The sequence below is a fragment of the Lygodium microphyllum genome, chromosome 7 (assembly GCF_053477565.2).
Source record: "Lygodium microphyllum isolate KBCC chromosome 7, Lygodium_microphyllum_v1.1.10, whole genome shotgun sequence".
Taxonomy (NCBI): Eukaryota; Viridiplantae; Streptophyta; class Polypodiopsida; order Schizaeales; family Lygodiaceae; genus Lygodium; species Lygodium microphyllum.
Window position 1 is genome coordinate 9,008,210 of NC_141141.1, and position 22,517 is coordinate 9,030,726.

The window sequence follows — 22,517 nt, forward strand, 5'->3', positions numbered from 1 at the left end:
TATCCTTACGTAAACATATTAAGGATTAAGCAATATAAGCATAGTCTTTAATGAATTTCGAAAAACACTCCATAAAACCAACACAAAAACAAAGATTTTACTTCTCTTATTGTCTTCGAAATAGGCTAATCAATCACTACTTGTCTCTTTTGAAGATTGATCTGAATGCCATAAATCCCCATGAGCTGACTAAGGTATAATAGCTTCATCCGAAAAAAATTGAACTTGGATAGTTTAGCAAACAATTGCTCTCATCTTAAGAGACATACAACGATATGCAAGTATTTGATATACTCCAACAACTTACTATAAATAACGATATCGTCAAGCAAAACACTATCCACTTTTTAAGATATGGACAAGACAAATCATTTTTTATCTATTGAAAAGTTGCAAGAGTGTTGGTCAATCCAAAAGGTGAGACCAAGAATTAATAATATCCATATCACGGTCCAAATGCAAATCTTGACATATGCTCTAAAGCTATCCATATTAAATAATATCCAAAACTTAGATCGATTTTGATGAAATAGCACACATCAACAATATCTAAATGGTCCTATTTATTTCAGTTTTTTTTCCACTCGATTTTGATATGAACGAAACTCTTTTCACTATGAGTGTTGTATATTGAAAATATTTTTGACTGTGCTTTGTAATTCAAGCAAAGTCTAGGAGATAAATCCAAAAAATTATATTTGAAAATATTTGAACTTTTCACTGTATCTATTAATGAAAAGAAAAAAAACCAAAAAAAAAATTAACTCTAATAAGTTTTTCTATCCTCCTTTTAATTTTTCCTAATTTAGGAGATATAAATATCACTAAATTGAGGCATTCACGACATCTATGTCAACATATTCTCTTTGTACCTAGTAAAGAAAGGCAAAGTCAATCTATAAGGTTAGCTATGCTTCGCAAAGGATATGTATTCTTAATGGTCATTTTATTGAAACCTTTGTAATCAACACAAAAACACATCGTACCATCCTCCTTGGCAAGAAGAATAATCATGCCTCGTGGCGATTTACTTGGCTCAAAAAAACCCTTAGCCAAATAGTCCTGAAGTTACCTATGGATATGTATTCTTAATGGTCACCTTAGTGAAACCTTTGTAGTCGATGCAAAAGCACATCATGCCATCCTTCTTTTTAGCGAGAACAATCGCGCCTCATGGGAATTTAATCAGCTCAATAAAACCCTTAGCCAAATAGTCTTGAAGTTGTCGAACTATCTCATCCTTCTCTTTCGAACTAAATCTATAAGATTGTCGAGAGATAGAATGGCTACCGAACAAGGTTTCAATCCTATGGTCTAACATTCCGTGAGACGGCAGAAGCGCCTTAGGTAGCTCGGACAAAAAAACATCATCGTACTCATGTAATATGAAATCCAAATATTAACTTACATTTAAACTGATATTAAGATTATTACTAAAAAATTTGATTACAATCGGCAATTAAACTTTTTCAACGAAACAAATATAAGTAGTAACAGCTGGATCAGAAAAACAATGAGTAAACTCCATTGCTGAAATAATATCCTATATACATTATTTTCTATGATCCTCAAGAATAAACAAGCATCGATCACATGGAAACATCCATGAAACTCAAAAGAAAACACATGATTTTTATAATCAATTTACAATGAGAAGTATTTTTCAAAGAACCATAGCATGCAAAGAATGGTATCCACATGGTCAAGGCTAATCTAGTGATACTACTCGACTAAAAGATCCAAGTATGACACTATCCAATCCCAACGATCCACCATAGGGCCCTCAACATATCAAACACGATAAACTCCGTCAGTGAATACCATATAGAGTCACAATCTTTGCATCAAGCAAGAAAAAATAAAATTATCACTCCAATCATTATCAAATAAAACCAAAAACAGTTTTATTAATGGAACTAAAAATGCTATAGCTAACAATAGCAAAACATTCTTTAAATGAAACTTCAAAAAAAATACTTAGAGGCTCAACAGTATTTATCAAAGGCTTGGAAGAAGACTTTGCCTTTTTGCTCTTGGGACACTACTGATCACAATGAAAATAACTCCTCTAATGGCGGCAAGTGAAACAGCGATCCTCGCTACTACAAGCTAGACGATTTTTTTGACTTACAAATTGGGGCGCCTCGATGGAAATCCCTATTCGATTGGTTGCCCCTACTTGCAACCAAAGTGTTGTCAAAAATTTTTGCATATCTACAAACATCCTCAAGTGAAGAAGATTATGGAGCACCTCATTTCGGTAGTCGAGCGGCAATCTAAAAAGGTAGCATGCAATGCAACTCTTGAGGATCATAAAAGGTCTTCGTTTTATACAATAAATCTTTAAATTCTTGTGAGTACGGATTCTAGCACTTCTTCCTTATATCAAGCTCAAATAATTTTGAAGAGTTTTCAATCCGATCATCAATCACAAAGCGTTTCTGAAAAACGGATTGAAAATCAGCCCAAGTTGTCTGCTTAAGACGTAGACCCACCCAACAAGCGCACACCTTCATCTGTGACATGATTTTTGTCTATCTCACCCGCTAAGCATCATCGAATTCATACAAATCAATGTTCTCTCATCACATTCCTTCTTGGGACCACGTTGGAATTAAAGACGCAACATGGTCATGGTTGTGGGCACAAATAGAAAATGGAGAGTGCGGAGCTTACCTAACTACTGCTGCATTTCTTTTACTTGAGATTGGAGGATCATCATAATAGACAAATCTCCTTCGGATTTTAAGGAAGAAGAGGTTTCGTCCATATATTCGAAGTTAGGATAAGCTGTGTGAGCATCTTCCATATACTGAAGTTCAATAGAAACGAGCGCATCAAAGGGAGACACGCCGTGAGAAGACACGGTATACACAAGAAGAGAGGTTTTGAGAGATGTTAGAGAGAAAATGAAGTTTTAGAGCTCGAGTGTGAGAGAGAAGAACAAAAGAAGCAAAAACAATCTACATTTAATGCACATTTGGATCCCTTTTTTTGGGGTTGGGGGGAAGGCCTTGCTTGTCTTTAAAGCAAAGAGTACTATAAAGAGCAAGAAGAATACGTTTTAGCAGTCATTAATTAATGGAATTTTTTTAAAAACGTAAAAGAAACAGAAACGCTTCACATGCCGCACTAGCCTTTTGGACGAACATGTCAGTTTGGAAAGTTTGATCAGTTCCCCCCCCCCCCCCCCCCCCCCCCCCCCCCCGCGCATCTAGCGCTACGTATGGAGGCTATGGCACAAATACGCAAACTAACAGACAGTCTATCCCACACCGATCTGACTATCGTAGTCCTTCATGCATACCCAACAGCCCCCCCTCTCTCATTCCTCAAGTCATCAGCATCTACAATATCTCATCAAAAATTTCGTCAATCCGCAGCTCAGCTCAGGTGGCACAAGATCTATAGTCGTCAGCAATCACGCTTGCCAAGAGCAACTTCAGCACATGGTTCAGGTGGTCTACAAGGATGAGCAAGCTAGGTACATGTGGATGAGAGTACGAGGTGAAGAGCAAACCCTCTATATTTCCATCTGCTATTTTCCTCCTAGGACATCCTCATACCCCTCACCTAAGGGGAACCACCATACATGGCCTTGGATGAGGACATTTGGGAGTTCTCAAAGGAGGGAGAAGTCATCTTACTAGGGGAGTTTAATGCAAAAATAGCCTTCCACCAAGTGTCCTTTGACACGTCAGAGGACATACTATAGAAATAGGATGTGACAGAGCTCCAGTCTCCCACGACACAAGGAAATATGTAGAGTATGGGAGGTACCTCGTAGAGATGGCCATAGTGCATGAACTCGCTATACTCAATGGTTTATCTAGATCTCCCCTATCAAGAGCCTTCACATCTTATCCAGGAGCTCAATGTCTCACCACAACTTATTGAAACTATTGTGGACCATGCTTATCTATCTTTTGCAATAGATCTCCAATTCACATATGTTCAGACTCGTCTTGGGGCCCCCCGACACCCAAGATACTACTTCTCTCGAGAGAGAAAGAATATTTATGTGAAGGAGATTATCACACCATTACATGATGCAGATCTTGACATCCCACTACAAGATCTTGCCCAACAGTTTAGCGACACATTGCATATAGCAACAACCATAGCCTTCCCACACTCAAAGCTCACGCACAGGGCATCCTCAAAGTCGATGCCTCAAAACAGCTGGTATGACAATGAGTGTAGGGAGACCAGAGCTAGCCTATAGAGAGAGATAGTCTTGAGATCCATCACCTACAGACAAGCTGAGCTACTCTTTCGATGCCTCATACGGCGGAAGAAGAGAGCTTTCATGGTCCAGTTGGAGCAACATCTATACCATCTATTCTTGAGTCAAGACTCTAGACACGCTTGGAGGCTCTTCAAAGAGCCTTGCCCAATCACACCCATTACATCCTCTACTACATGGAAGCAGTATGCAACAAGTCTTTATACAATGATAGGCTAGCCTCCTCTACCAAACCCACCAGAGCCCTATTGAACAACCTCTACTTTCTTTACAAAGAATAGAGTTTGGGATACTATTGATAGGCTCAATAGAGAGAGGCCACGAGATCATGATGGACTAGTGGCTGCTAAGCACTTAATCCAAGCTAGAGACTTGGTGGTTGGGCCACTAGCATACATGTTTAACAGAGCGATGTGCAAACACTTCCCAATACCATTGTCCCTATCCCGAAGTCAAGGAACCCTGCCCGGCCTAATAACTATTAGACTATCATGGTTAGTCACACATTGACCAAGCTATATGCCTCTATTCTTGAGGATGAGTTGAGCAACTGAACAGACAGATGGGGGCTTAGAGCATAGGGGCACACATGCTTTTCGAAAGGCTTCTTCACATTGGATCACACCCTCGCACTCAAAGAAAACATTGAGGAGAGTAGACTCCTTGTTTCCATGATCTCTAGAATGATCAAATGTAAGGCCTCAATCCCACATAAAATCATTAGGGCCAAGCTAGTAGCCACATGGATTGTAGTAGAGGCCCTCACCTAGTCCATCACCTATATACACAACTTATAAAATCTACCTCGACACAAATACGCTTGACTGGCTCTTTAGTCCTCTTTTCACCTTGCTAAAGAGTACGATACTTCATGTTGATATGCAAAGATATCAGTCTGGTTCAAGTTACATGGCCTCACCAAGGATAGACTATGCCCTTTTAGTACTCCCTATATATGCCATTCCTTGCCTCAAGCATGACCGAAGATTGGCAAGATCATTAGGGTAGACATCATAGGATACCCCACTCACACATGTTCACAACAATTTTTCCTAATGTGCCCGTGGGCAAAGGTTAACACTATCTATCACTATAACCCATATTCACTTAATCTCACAAGTGCAGAACTTAAGTCTCACAACTCAAGTGTCCTAAGTGCATTAACTTAAAAATTTGTGTCCTATAAATATGTAGTTCTTTCCTTAATCCCTTAGTAATGTGGGAAGCTTTTGGGAATTGTATCCTAGGCTTTCTAGCCTCACCTCATGCAGTCACTTGCTCCAAGTTTCAGCATGTAACCTGGCCCTTTTCACAATGAATGTTGGCATCATTGGGGATTAGCCAATCCATTCCTAACATGCACTCATAGGCTCCCAAGCTCGTAACCCTACACCTCAAATAGGTAGGATTCCCTTCCTATGTTGAATTCCACCTCATTAGATTGTTGTGCAAAAATAACTTCCTTTCTATTGGCTAATTCCATCAAAAGCAGAAATATGGGCACAACAACCAAGCTGTTGATCATTTGATACCATGTGGTAAAGATACAGAAATGTGAAGGCAATTGAAACAACTATTAAGATTAAAAGAGATAAACAAGAAAGCAAGAATGCATGAATTGAACAAATGAAGATGCAATCCATGGGACTCAAAGCATGGGAAGATGCATACTGTCAATCAAGCCTAGCAAGATGTCTCTCTTCCTATCACTTGTGGCTCATAGAAGTTTGGCACTTGGGCACTTGGCTCTGCTTTGGCACCTTGCAAGGCTACAATAGCATATGTAAGATGTGCAGAGTTAGAGGAGACTACAGGATGATGCCAAAGCTTGGGAGGTGTGGAAGGAACCACTCCGGATGGTCCATCATGGCACAAGTAAGACCAGTCGTTAGGAGGATTTTCAAGAGAGCCACTCATTTCTAATTGTTGGTAGGCGCTTAAGTAGTATTTCCATTCCAAAATATTCAGATGCAAAGTGGACTTGGGGACATTTTCACATATTGAAGGAGATCAGGAGCATCATCGATTAGTTCATTTGGACTTCCATGTGCAGCCATCCTATTGACCTAGTAGATGTCTCCACCACAGAGACTCTCTGGACAGAGACATTCATACTCTCAACAGAATATGAGATGCTGCAAGGTGACTTGGAGCAGATGAGGAGGAGAGCTGTTTTTTGCAGACATGGAGCTTTAACACCTTTCATCTAGCACTATATGTAGTCCGGCATTATAGCCCACCAGATTGGTTGTTGACTGAGCCGTTATATTTATGATATACTTAGCAGCTTCTTATGGGGCCTTTGTACTTTGGATTTTTCCCCGTGGGCGTTTTCCTCCAATGTCTAATTAATGGTTTTTTTTCCTTGGAAGAAAAAAACCATACCTGGATCCTTTGCAGTGTGCACTGACAAACTGTTTGGAATTGCTGTGTATTCATCTTGCTCAACTGAAGAATTCTATCAAAAACAGCATCCTGCAGGAGTCAAAACATTCTTACAGATTAAGAGAATTCAAAAAACATCATACATCTTGCCAGCCGATATTTAATCCCCGACTGGATCTTTACATGAGCACAAATAGCAACACAATGGAATTTGTAGCTCTAATACCTGCGACTTTACTGGAAGACTTTTTAAAGCCCCCTTCTCAAGGCAGTTTAAGGCTTCACAAGCAATTTCAATTGTATCTGGATCAGCAACATTTTCATCAACCTGCCAACAAGGAAGCAATCAAGTTCCAGATAGTTTCTACAAATTGAACAAGATATTCACTTCAACAAAACACTATAGAAAAGGGAACAGTATTTACATCAGTCACTTCCAGAAGAATCTGAAACCAGGAAGTCCTAACGGTGACATCTTGATGCACCAGAGAATGCACTCCTTCCGCATGCATATGAACCTTATGAAACAAAGAAACATCAACCGGTAATGAAAATGAAAAAGGACAGAGGCACTGTAATCAGCCCCGAGAGGAACACTCACAAGTGCTGAAAACAAAAATTGCACACCTTTAAAAGATGTCTGAGCAGCTCAACCTCCACACTTGAAAGCTTACTTAAACCACAGGTTCTCCATTCTCTCCACCGAGACAACAATGAGTCGAGTAAACCCTTTGTTTCCAGTGCTTGGTCTGCCAGGTGGCCAGCTCCATTCAGTGCCACAACTAGAGTACACTGCGATGTCAAACAGAGTTCAGCAACAAAATTAAAAACAGCCTTAAGTTTTATTTAGATTCAACTCTACAAACCCCAAAATTAAGGTTTTAAAAATGACTGTGACGGATACAAAGAGAGTGACCTGTATTTGAACTGGCATTTTGACAGCAGAGCGTAAAAGGAAGACCAGGATAGACTTTTGAGCTGTCTCACTGAGCCTATGCAACCCAACTCAAAAATTACTACTATTTCTTTGGCTGTCTCAAACAAAGAGAATCAACTGATACACATTTCAATATAATCTGGTCACATATTTCAAGCTCAACCTGTGCATCAAAGGAGTCTCTTCAGTATTCTCATTAGCACCAGTCGAGTGACCCAATGTAGATGTCAGAAATGATGTTAGAAAATTTCTGCTTGACACAAAAGAGCTTCGGTACTCCAGAAGAAGCTTCAAAAACTTTTTACACACAGCGTGAGCTAAGTATATTGAGTGTTCTTCAGAACCTACACCAGAAAGACAAATCTAAAGCATTTAGTCACCCAAGGATCCAAATTGGTCCCCAACATTCACCACTATCGGATAGCAAGGAACCCAAAGAAGGTATGCTAGTTTCTTTCTGAGTTTGCATACCATTTTCTCCAAACTGTACAGTGCTAGTATCTTTCCAAATATCATACAATCTAGCTAATGATTCTGATGCAGCCTTCCTTACAGCCTGTCAAAATAACAAAAAGAAATAAGTCGACATATTGAGCAAACATCCATTTAGGTTTTCCCTTTCTAATGAAGTAGATAGATGGGAATAAAGAGAAAGACAGACAAAAGAAATGATGGACTATATTCATATAAACTAGTCAGCTGTAATGTTGTACCTTCACCGCACTGGCTAATCCAGCAAGCAAGCATGGAAGTGCCAGCTGTAACTCAGTGGCATCATAATCCTTTTTGTGTCCAATATCAGCCACAAGAAGATTTACACTGTAGACTTGGACCAATTGTGGAAAATTTTGTTCTGATGAAATCAAACTTTGTGAGTAAGCACCAAAAGAAAGGGCTTGTACACTCCCACACAAGCACACCAACACCAAAACATGCCCATAGTTTCCTTTTCAAGGAACAATTGTTTCTATTGTTCTTGCTAGTTTAAAATTTTCTATTGTTCTTGCTAGTTTAAAGACCTGTAACTAAACTTCACAAACTAAAGACTGTGAATGCACTTCATACACGAATAATCGAAAGTCAATCAAATTTTCTATAATCATCAAGGCATGGTATTAGTAAACCTGAACACCTTCGATTATCATGCGGACATTTTCCATAAGGGCCAAAATACGGGCAAGAAGAGTACTTCTGTGATTTTTTGCAAACATGAAAGAAATTAAAACAACTCCTCAATAAACCTAGTCATCAAAAAAGAGCTCAAAAAACTTGCAAGCCCCTGCATCTCCACCTGTTGCATTCAACAACATCTGGACAACAGATTTCAGACATCCTGGATGCTTCATTGTGAGCTCCATCATTTTCAAATCACTACCATCCAGGAGACTACAAAATCCAAGTTTCCCACCTCTAAAAAGGGCCCAGTCACTGAGTTTGTCTTTAAGAGATTTAAGTGGGAGAAAATTTTCAAAAAATCTATTTGATCTACCTATCCATGGAACTACCATAGACTCTGCACCATCAAGAAGACTTACATAAGGCAGACCAGATCATTTCCTTAAGTTGTTTTAAGCCTTCCAGAAGGACCAATAAACTGTCACACCTTACCCCATCCTCCTAGGCTCTCTGCTCATACACTGCATTTACTATTACACTCAGATCACTCAACTATATCATATCCCAGCATATGTAGAGCCAATGACTTTGGAAGATATGCATTTTAGACACATGTCCCTCACTGTTTTTAAAAATCTGCACTTCAGGTTCTGTGTATTAAGAATGTTGAAAACACAATGGTGGACCAACAAGGAAGCACCTCAACAAAGAAATAAATTGTTGACATTTGGCCCAAGCATTGGGAAATAAGGGAAAATGAGCATCCATGCAACTCTTTATTCTAGGACAAATATGGAACGGCAATTGAATTTCTGACTATGGCATCAATGTGCATTGTGCTTCTCTGCTCTTGTTTCCCACATCTAACCCAGGATAAAATAGAGGTTTTAATTGTACTTTGCCTCAACCACAAATTTAAAAAACAACTCAAGAAAGTATCACAAGAGTGCCAACATTCAACATTCAACAAATAGGTAGAATAAGAATTTAACATGGTCAACTCAGCCTTCCCAACCTGCTAAAACGACTCACATTGAGTAACACTAACCAAGACACCTGTAAGCGTATGCTGACATAAAATGTTCCCCAAAGCATAACTTTTATGATCAAAACATGGGCTAGATAAATCCTTCAACCATCTCTCACAAAACTACTCTACAAACCATATCTGAAGAGCACCTGAATTTAGGAAGCGTGACAAGAAAAGTACACGAGGCATTGACAGATTTTTCAACAAAAGCCTTAGGTGCTCTTCAAAGAATACGGATGAGGAAGGGGAGACAAACAAGCTGAATAAATCCTCCATAATTTTGAAAGAAGCCCTCCTCTGTCACCCAGAGTAACAAAATGAAGAAGAGTAAGAGATGTTGGGCATAAAATCAAACACACAAGCAAAGTTTTTCTGGATATACTTCAAGAAATAAATAGAAGCATCAAACTGGAATGTAAATTCACCTCTTTATTTCTTATAACACTCCACAGAAATTGGTAAATGCACCCTTGCAACAGATTGCAGTATGTGTGTTTTGAATCTCGATGTAGCAACTTCAATAGGTCCAACGGAACAAAATCATCTTTTAACACTTCATAAGTACTCCCCTGCACCACAAAGGCTGACATCTTAACGCTATAGAGCACAAGATTATTTTTCCAAACAAAGGAAAACTTTCATCAGTAACACCTCATTACCAGCCCCATAGGTAAAATACAAAGTACAAAATAAGCCCTCTGAAGGGCTACTAAGTACATAAATACTGTGGCTCTATAAACCACCAGTCAGATGGCCTCAAATGCCAAACCATATCCGTGTCAAACTGAAAATAGGGGCCCCAATCCTATGTGCAAATAAAAGCATATCTCCCTCCTCTGATACCATCAAGTCACCCTGCAATCTCTCCCATCTTCACATGGATAGTCTCTATCTAACTCCTAGAAAGAGTATGTAATGGAGATGTCCTATAGATCGGTGTCATGACTACACCGCATGGCTGAGCTGAGCAATGATGCTAGCAGACAACTCCAATCTGTGGCAATGCCCCTGAATACTTCCTCTTGGTCCATGTCTAGTTCGTGCATTGCTCAACTGCAACACCACATCCTGAATTTCATTTGGTCAGGTGGGGATAGAAGCCTAGCAACCTAAAGCAACCAAGAATATTATTCAGCCCACATCTAGGGATCACTCACTGATGGTGAAGCGTACTGTGAGGGGCCTTCTTCCAAGTAAGGGGGGCCTGGAAGAAGTTAATCCTACAGAAATTAGGGACTATTGTTCCTGCTGATGGAGGAACATGCCAGCCTAGCATGCACTGGATTTTTTTAGCACATTTGAGGTACAAGCCTTGGGAATTTTTTTGCCTTCAGGTATTTTGATGCTATTGTCTCAAATTGGAGATTAATCTCTAGAGAACTTGGCCAGATTCACCCAGCCACTGTTAGAGAGAAGATGATGCAGACTCTTCTCTTCCACAAGCTACTTAGGATGGAGAGAGCCCACATTATCGCAGATAGGAGACTCTTATCTTGGGGGAGGGAGGTTCTCTTTACAGATAGCTCCTATAATGGGGAAGTGGTTCACCTTTCTTGAGCTATCAGCTGAGTCACAGAGATGGAGTCTACGCAGTGCCAAAAGGTGTAGACACATGATGGGAGCCTTAAGAACCTCATGCCCCCAAAGTGAACAATCGCACATACACTTATTAGAAATGGATTGGACTTCTTACCAAAGGACACATTCTTCTCGCAGTTGTGGCTACCAGGAGAGAGCATGTACATTCTCAGTACACAAGGATGGTAGACTCAAGACAGATGATCTGGGTTACTGAGAGTTCACCAGATGCTCTCAGCAAAGGATTAGGCTTAGGGCTCATTGTGAGAGGGCTTGGTATTTAGATACTGACCGTAAAGCATGCATGATGGACATTAGGGATATCAGGCATAGGATGAGGTCTCTTCAATAACAGGAGTAGGACCCTAGGGAGTGGGTTTGGAGAGCTCCACACGTAGACACACCTAGAGGCATCCCCTTTCTTTATTACACAACTAGATTGCCGAGAAGGATTCAAATGAGCAGTTTCAAAGTAACACCAGCAGCAACGCAGCACTCGACTACACATGGTATGTCAACCATACTAACACAGAAAAAGAACATGATGATGGAACAAGACTCCTGTGCACAACCGAAACAAGGGCTCTTCATAGATTTGGGAACGCCCCTCACTGTGATTGCAAAGATTTGATACATAAGATGAAATAAGGCCCAAATTATATACCTATTTCAATGTAGCATTGTGTGACACTCTCATATGACTAAGAAGTGATCTAACTTTATGGCATTCCCAAGTTCCTTAAGCCATGGAATGGAGTTCCATGTGACTATCATCTCACCACCTTTCTCTCCAAAGAGGAGAAAACCTATCTATTAATAAGTCTCCTCAGACCAAAATATCCCAAGGCAAAATACAATATACAAAACATGCCTAAAAAGGACTTCCATATCAAAAAATATGTAACAAGGGGAAGCCTACTACAAAGCTTGAATGAATAACCAATCAAAAGGTCTATAATAGTACACCATGTGGGTTCAAAAACAAAGAAACCGTAATCTCCATCCAAATCCTGCAGAGACTCTGTAGTAGATATGCACCCCCCCACACCTCCTGCGGCCCCCAAAAAAAAAACATTGCCTACATCTAGTTGTCCATATGTACCAAGTAGTAATGCTAGCTATGAGCTCTCACCTATAACAATGCCACAAAGTCAATACTATTTGGGAGAAATCTGGCATGGTAATCCTGCTCACAACCTGCCCCAAAACAACAACATAGGCATGACATCATACACATCCCCGTATTCACAAGTTGGCCTTTGCCCATAGACAGCCAACCAGCCCCCACATAGCAATGATAGAGTCTACAATGCCATGAAACACCATCCTAGTGACTCTCCTCCAATCCTCCTCAGCCCTTGCGTAATCCCATATGCACTACATCTTTGTCTCCTCAAGTTCCCCACATCTAGCACAAGGGACTAGGTCTCTATAATAGCCAAGCCAAGTCCCAACTGCTAAACTAATGGTTGGTAGTAACCAAAGAAACAGTGAAATCTTTATGGGACTAAAGTTGTCCTCAAATCTCCTCCAGAATTCTGCAAGCAAGGGTATACCTTGGGTTGCAACTGGCACCACTTTGATCCTACTCATTTGTATCCTCCTCTCCAACCTGGTGGTATAACATCCCAAGGCATCTCCACAAATGGATCTCTCCATATCCACTCCCTAGGGTCCGAGTGAAGTCTCTACAATGGTCGCCTCCTATATGCACAATGTCTCCATCCATGCTCCATCTATCATACAATTCTAAGGGTCTAAGTATGAGGTGCTATCACAATCAGCCACAACTCTAATCCTCTATTGAGAGCATCCGCCACTTATCTCTATTAAAAAACTACACAATCTCCACTCCTAGCTACCACCACAAGGACGATCTCTCCTCTAGTGAAGAACCTAATCCATGTCAATAGTATCTTTATGTCAGTCCTCAATTTTGACGACACCACCTATGTGATGCTCTCCATTATAGACCTAACCCCCTTGATGCCTCAAAAGTCTGTCTCTGTATATGAGCCAACAACTCAAGAAAGGCATGTTGCGATCAACTCATGCTTACGCTCACAGAGGAGTGACAGTGATCTTCAATAGGACACTGGGGGACTTTTTACTCTCCGAACGAGAGGTTTTCTCGCCCAGATTTATTTCTTTTATTTTATGTGCCTTGTTACACAATTTTAGGCACTTATCGTGTTTCACACTCTTCGGGTGTGAACACCCTCTTACAACCCTAAGGTTCAAGGCTTGTACTTTGTACTTGCAAAGCACACTTCAAATGATTGCATTGGGAGTCGTGCTCTCACACTCCATATTGTCTACTATACTCTCAACTAAGCTTCGATCTCTTCTTCCTCTTTCATTTGGTACCAAAGCTGAGCCTTAGCTCAATTGACTTCAAAGCCATCATCTCTAGCTCCTTTGCCATTGTCAACAGCTCCACCGTCAACAGCAACAGAGCCACCAGCAAGCGGCCACCTGCAATGCCACGTCCACCCTGTCACGACACGCCACCTTCTCTTCAACACTGGCTAGCTCAATCTGGTATAGACTTGCAAATATCGATCTCCATGCCCATATAATAGATGCAGCAAATCTTACCCCAAAAGTGTTCCCAAGCCATGTAGCTTGAATGTACTGAATATCCTAGGCTGCCATAGTCCTCCATGAGGAGGATCAATGCTCTCCAATCTCCATAGTCGCTTCTTCTTCCATAGCTCCTCACACAAAAGGAGGCCCTTAAAATGCACTTAAACATCCATATTCTGCTATGACTATCTAGGTCAATAATCTCCAACCACCCCAAGATCTAGACCAAATGATAACTTCCCAAGCTACCCTCCATTCTAACCAAATGAAAATCCTAATGAGCTACATCACCTAGCCAATGCATGACCTAGAGAAGGCCAAACAACAAGTACTATACCATGTGGTGGCTAACAGAACCTAGTTTCCCACTAGCACCCTTCCTACTAGTGATAATCTTGTTCTGCTCCAAGATAATAGTTTCTACCTTATGCTAAGTAGTAGAAGTGCCAAATACTCCTTTCAAGTATTATCAATGTCTATGTGATGACTACTCCTTTCAAGTAATATTAATGTCTATGTGACAGCCGAAGGATCTCACTGAAGTGTTGTAAGCTTCACCATAAATGCTCTATTCTAAGCCTCAAGATACCTTAGCCCTCACGAGACTACCATCTCTACCTAACCAAATGGAATTGAGTTGTTGCTTCACCTAGCCAATGCATGACCCAGAGAAGACCCATCAACAAGTAATATACAACATGATGGCTAACACAATGTGTTGCCACCACCACCATCCCTACTAGTGATAATCTTGCTATGCTCCTTCCACCTTATGCTAAGTAGAAGGGGTGCCAACTATTGCTCTAAAGAAATATCCATGCGTAACCTAAATATTTTATTGAACTCCCATGGGGCAACCCAAATGAAATTCTAATATGGCTTCCAATCTAGCTATTGAGTGTGATAAACCCAAAATCCATAGGATTTGTGCCAATTAATACGAGCTCCTAAAGTTGTATGAAAGATCTCAATCACAGCTACAAAGGCCCGAAAATTCTTCTCATTCCCGTCAAGGTGAATGGAGTGTGATGCCTCAAATGCCTATAGCTCTATCCCTTAGGAATAAGCTCATGGCCTCTTCAATGAAGAAGAAAAGAAAAGATGCAAGGGGGAATCCATATCCCACTAAACTCTAAATGCTAAATCTCACCTCTAGCCCTGCCAATAAGGACCTGATTATGAGTTAATCAGTAGAGGGCCAAAACACCTCTAATCCACTACTCTGGAAAAATTCTCCCACCCCCGAGGCCCCCTCTCTCTAATTGGCACCTAGATATCTCTCCTATTGTATGCATATGACATTGTATTGATAGCTAACTCTCTAGAGGGTCTGCAAAGACTTATTTAATACTACACCACAGTGGGTCAAGAGATCAGCACCTAAATTCACAGATGGACCTGAGAAACTGGAGTATGTGGACTCTTATACATACCTAGGAGTCTTATTCACAAGGCCCACCTTTTCTATGCGAGAGGCAATAGACACTAGACTGACTCGCTGATACACAACACTAGGTGGTTTGGAGAGGATGTGCTCACACATGCAGTTCCAAGAACCCCACACCAAGCTATGGCTCTTCGATACACTAGTCACATCCATACTACTCTATAGAGTACAAATATGGGGGCCCAGCCTTGACCACTGTATCAGATCAAGGCGCACTTATGACAAATGGAGGTCGATGGAGAAACCCCGAGTGTCCATGATATCCAAGATGATCAAATGTAAAGCCTCAGTTCCACATAAGATCATGAGAGCTGAGCTAGAAGCTACACCAATTGTGGTAGAGTCTCTCACCCAATTAGTCGCATACATGAATAGCCTATTGGACTTACCAAGACACAGATATAACTCGAGTCCTCAAGGCAGCTTGCCAAAGAGGGTGATACTTCATGTTGGTATGCACAGATGTTGACCTAGTTTGAGCTACATGGCTTTAGCATGGACAAGTTACCCCTCTTCCAGTACTTCCTTGATGCACCATCTCTTGATTTGAGCAAGTTAGAGATTCGCATGATCATCAAGATGGACCTTACCCAATTGGATATCAAGCGGACATGGTTGATGCCAAGGCAAGACCTAGGGACAAAGATGCCTTTCTACCCACCTTTCTCATGGGATCCGATGTACTATTGGCCAATTGCGCACCTCCTCACATCAGCTAGAGATTGAGACTGGTAGATATAGACCCATCCCACGAGACGAGCACATATGCCAAATATATCAATTAGAGCCAGAGATAGAGGAGCATTACATCTGCCGCTACCCAGCGTATTATAAAATCCATGGCTGTTTCCACTCTCTCTTTAGAGATGGATTTGAACCACTATCCAAAGTCATGGATTTTACCGATTAGCAATGCCTTGCCTTTGTCTCCTTAACACACTACGACTTCGTGACATATGCCTCAAGAGTACAGTTGCTCTAGGACACCGAGGCTCTTTACAAAGGCAGCTCACAAACTTCTTTGCAAAGGAGACTGAGGAGACTTCAATACAATTACAACCCCAATCCACACGAGAGACTCTCTCACTGCCACAGTTCACACCCAAACAAGACGTACTGATTGATTGGGCCGTTCAGCTTAGCCCATCTAGCTGTCCTAGGCCGCGACACAAACACCAACGACACCTTCATAGGCGGATACATGGGATTATTGCTCGAGCTAGAGCTAGGCCCTCCATACCCACATGAGATTGTATCATCTAGAGCTCATTGTTACTGGATGAAGCTCTATGTTTTACACATAGCCATAGTTAGTTTCCTTTCTTATTTTGCTTTGTGCTACATATTTTGCCCAAACAATTGTACTATCATACACATGATTGTAACTCATGGTCTCATAGGTCATTTTGGCCTTTTGTAGACGTTAATATATCATTTCATTTCATTTCTCTATCTCACACTCTCTCCCCCACCCAAACTTCGAAACCTCTTTATATTTTGGTCGCTTATTTCACATGGGAAGACAACATTTTATACAACTGCCAGTTGTTTCCTTTTGTACCTTGATTCATAGTTGTTCTCACACGTGTATGTTTCAGTAAACAAATGTTTGAACAAACTGAAGTATGTTATTCATAACACACTTGTCCCCTTGATCCCTTTCTTTTGAAGTCCCAAATTGTAATGTGTGCTTTAAAATCTGTATGTGTCATGGGAAAACGGGTATTGTCACTTACAAGGCTTGTATTGTATTTTCACCACTAGTTATTTGACAAGGGTGGTTAGCCAATAATTTTACTTACTCAGAACAAAAGAAGAGCATGCACACATACATGCACAAGTCCCTACAACAGGCCTATATGTGGCACTAATTCTGTGAATGCAACATTAGGAAGAGCGGATGATCACAGATTGGTATCCAGTGCATTGCAATCATGTAAATGACAGTGGGGACCTCAGATATATCCAGCAATCCAGATAAACCTCTACAAATAAGCAAACTTAATGTGGACAATAAATGGTCAAACAATGAGAGACAGATACAGACTTAGAGACAAAAGGACAAATATGTATAACCTTTATTGATAAGAAATCCTTGGATGTTTCCATATGTATCCATTCCTCCTTTAAGAAAGATGAGATTTCTTCCATAAACATGGGTAGCAAACCTACAAAGCACAACAGAATCAGGCTCAAAAATACATTACAAATAAGGTCAAATGCACACTAGATACTCTCTCGCAAAACTTATTTTAACAACCACAAGCATTAAAGCCAAAAAAAGTCAACTACCTTACAGAAGAATAATTATGTATATGCCATGGATAAGTCATGCTATTAAAATCTTCAATTATGAAAATGCAATTTATAAGATCCGGTATATAAAAATACAAACAAGTATAGGTAATGTGGCCCCCTCCCCCCATGTAAACATGTTTGTAATTATCCTAGAAAGATCTGATGATATTATTAGCAATCTAGTCAGCTCATCTGTGAGTCAAGGCTATACTTGATATTACTGGGAAATTTAGGCATTTTATAGTGGTCATTTTAGTGATTATTTAGGCATGACAAGAAGAAAAAGTCGAAGGCCTAGTGTTATCACTCTGGTAAGAAGGGCCACTTGCGGAAGGATTGCAAGGAGTTAGCAGCCTTACGGAAGAAAAAGAAGAAGCGTAATGTGGTCTCCTCCAGTGCATCATCCTCTTCCTTAGACTCTGACTCCGATCCTCCGACTAAGGAGCAATCCGCAGCGCCGAAGGAATCCACTTCTTCAAATCGCCGAAGGGCTTGATTGCCGCTTCCTCAGCTGCTTTCTAGTGCATGTAATGCAATCATCCCTCACAACACTCCGATGTCAGAGAGAGACTGTGAGAGGGTGGTGAGATGGAGCAACTACGCCTCATCTATACAGGTATACAATGCACAAGTTGGAACTTCCTAACACATCAACGGAAGTTTGGCAAATTCAAATCTTGGAGCTAGGATTTACATCTAGGTTCATGATGGGCTATTCTTTGACAGCGAGCAGGATTGGCTCCTAGTCTTGAGCTCACATGAGGGGACACTTTGGCAATCTTGGCCAAAGGCAAGAAATCCATGGTTACATATGTTCAGAGGCATTCTTGACAAAATAGTCTTGTATGCTACTACGAGACATTGTTGACAGACACAGAGATCTGTTATGAATCTTCTCTATTTTTAGGAGTTGGTACGATCGACATTGATCTCAAGTTCTCTCTGAGACACCTTGGTGGTGGCTTGATCACCCACTACTTTGGTATCCATGGTTCTACTCTGGTGGTTCTTTGTTGTATATGATTATCCTTGTATCATTCTATTGTATCAAATCACCCATGATCTGAGAGAGGGTGTTAGCAGTCTAGTCCGCTCATGTGGGAGCCTGGGCTATGCTTGATATTACTGAGTAATTTAGGCATTTGATAGTGGTCATTTTAATGATTATTTCGGCATTTATTGCTGACCGACCAGCTGCCATATTTGGCATATTTTGGGCCTATTTACTTAGTGGCTCCTTCTCTCATTCAGTCATCATCATTCTTCAAGTGGTCTTCCTCTTGGAGAGAGGAGTCAGTGCCGGTGCCCACACTGTTGTACGCACCATTCTCGCGTTTGGTATATGGATTCCATTCCCCGAGCACATCTTTGAGCTCTCTTCCTTTGCAGTGTTCTTTTGTTCTTTTGTTTTCTCTCTCTTCTACCTTGTGTTCAGGAGTTTATTTCAGCACTTGTCTATGCTTCCATTGCTGCATCACTTCTAATAGATACCTCCTAGCAAGCACATTGAACTGTCACCCAACTTGCAGTGTCTTGTCAAGCTTTTGAAACCAATTGGTAGATAAACCCTATGTCTAATGCCAATTGAGTGCACCAAGAAGTTAATCCTACATTTGATTTCATCACCTTCTGTTTCACATCCCAAGAAATCCAAGATTATGGACACAACTATTCCCTTTGCCCGTTCATAAGTTCTTGCACAAGCAATTAGTTGTAACAAGTACGCAATGGTGTTCTCTTGTAACATTTTGGCCAATGACAAAATAATCGAACTGCTGAGTTCATGCATCCAGGTTCTTCTCCTTTCCTGTGTTACACAAGCAACGAACTGTCAGCAATCCTTGATTCAATAAGAAAAAAAGTCTGATTAGCCCAAACAAGCACAATTTCTTTCATACAAGCTATTACCTTTTCAAATGCATCATTGTGTTTCAGCATTTTCTCTATAATCGGAGATAGTCCTTCAAAGAAACCCCATTCTATGTGTCCTGCTAGTCTCACAGCAGTAAGACTGAACTCCCACATTCTCTAAACCAAACAGCTGTGTGTCAGACCAGGAGAACAACAAAATCAGGGCAATCTAATTTTCAAGATTGCCCAACTATCCTGACAATATCCAACTTAAGACAGTCCAACTTAAGACAGGAACATGAACTTTGGTCGTTTTTCTGATGTTGTCTCAGCTTTAAACGCAGACTTTGAAAATGTAGAACTATACCTTTGAAAAAGGTAGCATATAACACAGAAAAATCTGCCCTACTTTACTTGCATAGCTTGGGTTAGTCTTTAAGAATTCCAAGGCCAGAAACCGCAGACAACACTTTCCAAGAGAATTAGCTTCTGCATTCGGACCTGAAAAGTAGTGAAAACAAGCAACCCTTGAGTTTCAACCCATTCCATATAGAAGACAAAATTTATCCCAACAATAACAGTATAACTGAAGCACTCTAAAACTAAGGATTATAATTTATGATTTCTATTTAACTGCCACCAGATTTATAAATGTAAATATAAATCGCAGACCAATGATAAACTAGACCAAATAGAAAAATTACAGAAATGAAACACCACAATGTAACTCAAGACAAAGTCTAATAGAATCATTTCAATGTGTCATGTTCATGCTTATTCAGAACAGGAAAGAGATGGACAGAACTTTAAAACCCACATTTTCCCTTCAAGCATAATGTTCTCTGATCATCTTCATTTTCTTTCTCCCAAAACAAAAGCTTTGACTCTCATTGTTATTTGCCCTGTCAGAGTCTTTCTGTAGCTTTTCCTAGATGCCCCTCAAGATCATCCGTCCAGAGTGCAATAGTTCATATCGTGGCAGTATTGAACCTTGAGGTGAGGTACCCTCTTACAGCAAACTGATGGTGCTATCGTCTCTGTCCGTACATAACAAGGACATCCTAAAAAGTCAGGTGGTTGCACTTGTAATCAGAATGCAATGGCTTTGAATCTCACATTACACTTATCAACAGGGCATTCTCGACATAACAACAGACAATCCAGTATGACCCATCAGCCAAACCGAGAATTACATTCCAAAGCCTGAGCTAGTTCCCATACGGTTGACCATCAAGGGTTGGTACAAACAGTGTGCTTTACTTTCTGCATCATATCCCACAAAAAACCCATTTTATGGCCTTGTCCTGTACCTTATGTCAATGCTGCGACATCACTAAGGCCTCTGCCAAACATCCAACCACATGCATGTTCACCATTGGCTTTTGTCCCTTTGAAGAAAAATGGTATGAACCCAAATACCAAAAAGCCACACGTATTCTTCATCCTATAAGAGTCCTTTTGTAGCTTCCCCTAGTTGCCCCTCAAGGTCATTGATCCAGAGTGAAATCATTCTGATTGCTGGACTACTGAGTGCTGTACCATTTTACACAACCTAGGGGTGCTATCATTTGTGTCCATTCCTAATGAGAGCATTCTAAGATGTCAAATGGCCACTAGCATGCAATGGCTATGAGTCTCTGAATTAAGCTCACGTCTACATTTTCTTTCCAAAGAAAAGAAAACACTATTCATAACAATTAGAGAAAATCTCCCTATCCCTCACTATGTCCCCCTCCCCACTTCCATAGGCTCCAACCCATAAAAACAAGGAACAGCCATTCAAGCCTACAGGAACAGCCTAATGCGTTCCAAACCCTCCCACAAGGTGAAACGGCCATGGAACGTTCTTTGGAGTTCCCAAGCCCATTCCCGTCCGTTTCCTCTGCCATTCCCTATTTGGAACAGCAGTTCTAGGCTTGCTGGCCAAAAATTGATGTTTCTTCCTATTTTTCTTCTTGCTTGTATTATGCTCTTTTTGCCACATGTTCATCCATCTCCATTGCCTAATGTGTACCTGCTAATCTATATCTCTCTCTCTCTCTCTCTCTCTCTCTCTCTCTCTCTCTCTCTCTCTCTCTCATAATAGGTAGTTTGTGTTAATTACCAAAAAAGGTACAAGATAACAAATTTACAAGGTGCAGGGTGCCTCTAGGCCATCATGTCTGCACCAAATACAATGGATTCGGTACCTACAAAAAGGAGTGCAAGAGGCACCTCGGGACTAGACAAACACAAAGGATCAGGAGGTTTGACAAGATTTTGTCGCATGAGCACAGGCCTTTGCCACCAACGTCTCCAATACGCCATCTTCAAAGAAGTCTCCCAATACCACAAACAGGTTAGGTCTCTGATGTTCAGCCCGCGAGAAAGAAGCTACATCTACAAGGTGGGAAGGAGAACTTGGATACTTGTGATCCCATGGAGTGATGACTCTACCATTAGCATCAAAGACCAATTAAGCTAGAGGGCAACGGGCGGGCAGTGATGAGCAACTTGACTACTACTATTGTAGTTGTTTAGCGAGCAGTGCAAACATGAAGGACAAGAAACACACAGTATAGCTATATGCCAAGTAGCGATACATACCATAGGCAACGCAGATCCCAAAGTAGGAGCATGAGATTGCGCAAGCAAGTACAAAGTCTACAAACTGGGTGCAAACAAACAAGCAAAGGTGGCTTAGCAAAGGCCGCAGGACCCCCCGGCAAGGTGGCAGGACCCCGAGGCAAAGGAAACCCCCAGACAAAACAACAAAGCCCCCAAGACAAAGCAACAAGATCCCTAGGGTGATGAGGCAAGACCCCCCAACACACGACGTGACCCCCTAGGACAAGGTGACAGGCCACTTTCTCTATCTTGCAATGTTCACATGGGGGGCGGCAAGTTATGCACACAAAGGGCAGCATTGCCTTGCGACTCTATGTGTGTGTGTGTGTGTTTGGGGGGGGGCGCGGTGAGACAAGACAACAAAGGTGAAAGAATTTAGATGAAACCAAAAGACACTAAATAAACTCTTGAAAAAAACTACATACACTGTAGTAGC

General features: G+C 41.0%; 1 protein-coding gene across 3 annotated transcripts in view; it reads right to left on the minus strand.

Moving 5' to 3' along the window:
* The window catches only part of LOC148033163 (ARM repeat superfamily protein), a 169,839-nt gene that overhangs the window by 41,817 nt on the left and 105,505 nt on the right, over positions 1 to 22,517 (minus strand). For all 3 annotated transcript variants that reach the window (XM_087681033.1, XM_087681032.1, XM_087681034.1), the window contains exons 14-27: positions 19,842 to 19,975; positions 19,532 to 19,651; positions 19,250 to 19,430; positions 17,402 to 17,493; positions 10,140 to 10,283; positions 9,864 to 10,011; positions 8,282 to 8,421; positions 8,040 to 8,124; positions 7,732 to 7,912; positions 7,548 to 7,623; positions 7,259 to 7,423; positions 7,057 to 7,149; positions 6,858 to 6,959; positions 6,632 to 6,721 (exon numbers count right to left, since the gene is read on the minus strand). In XM_087681033.1, coding sequence (XP_087537159.1) covers positions 6,632 to 6,721; positions 6,858 to 6,959; positions 7,057 to 7,149; positions 7,259 to 7,423; positions 7,548 to 7,623; positions 7,732 to 7,912; positions 8,040 to 8,124; positions 8,282 to 8,421; positions 9,864 to 10,011; positions 10,140 to 10,283; positions 17,402 to 17,493; positions 19,250 to 19,430; positions 19,532 to 19,651; positions 19,842 to 19,975 — 1,751 coding nt within the window. The remainder of the gene's footprint in view (positions 1 to 6,631; positions 6,722 to 6,857; positions 6,960 to 7,056; positions 7,150 to 7,258; positions 7,424 to 7,547; positions 7,624 to 7,731; positions 7,913 to 8,039; positions 8,125 to 8,281; positions 8,422 to 9,863; positions 10,012 to 10,139; positions 10,284 to 17,401; positions 17,494 to 19,249; positions 19,431 to 19,531; positions 19,652 to 19,841; positions 19,976 to 22,517) is intronic.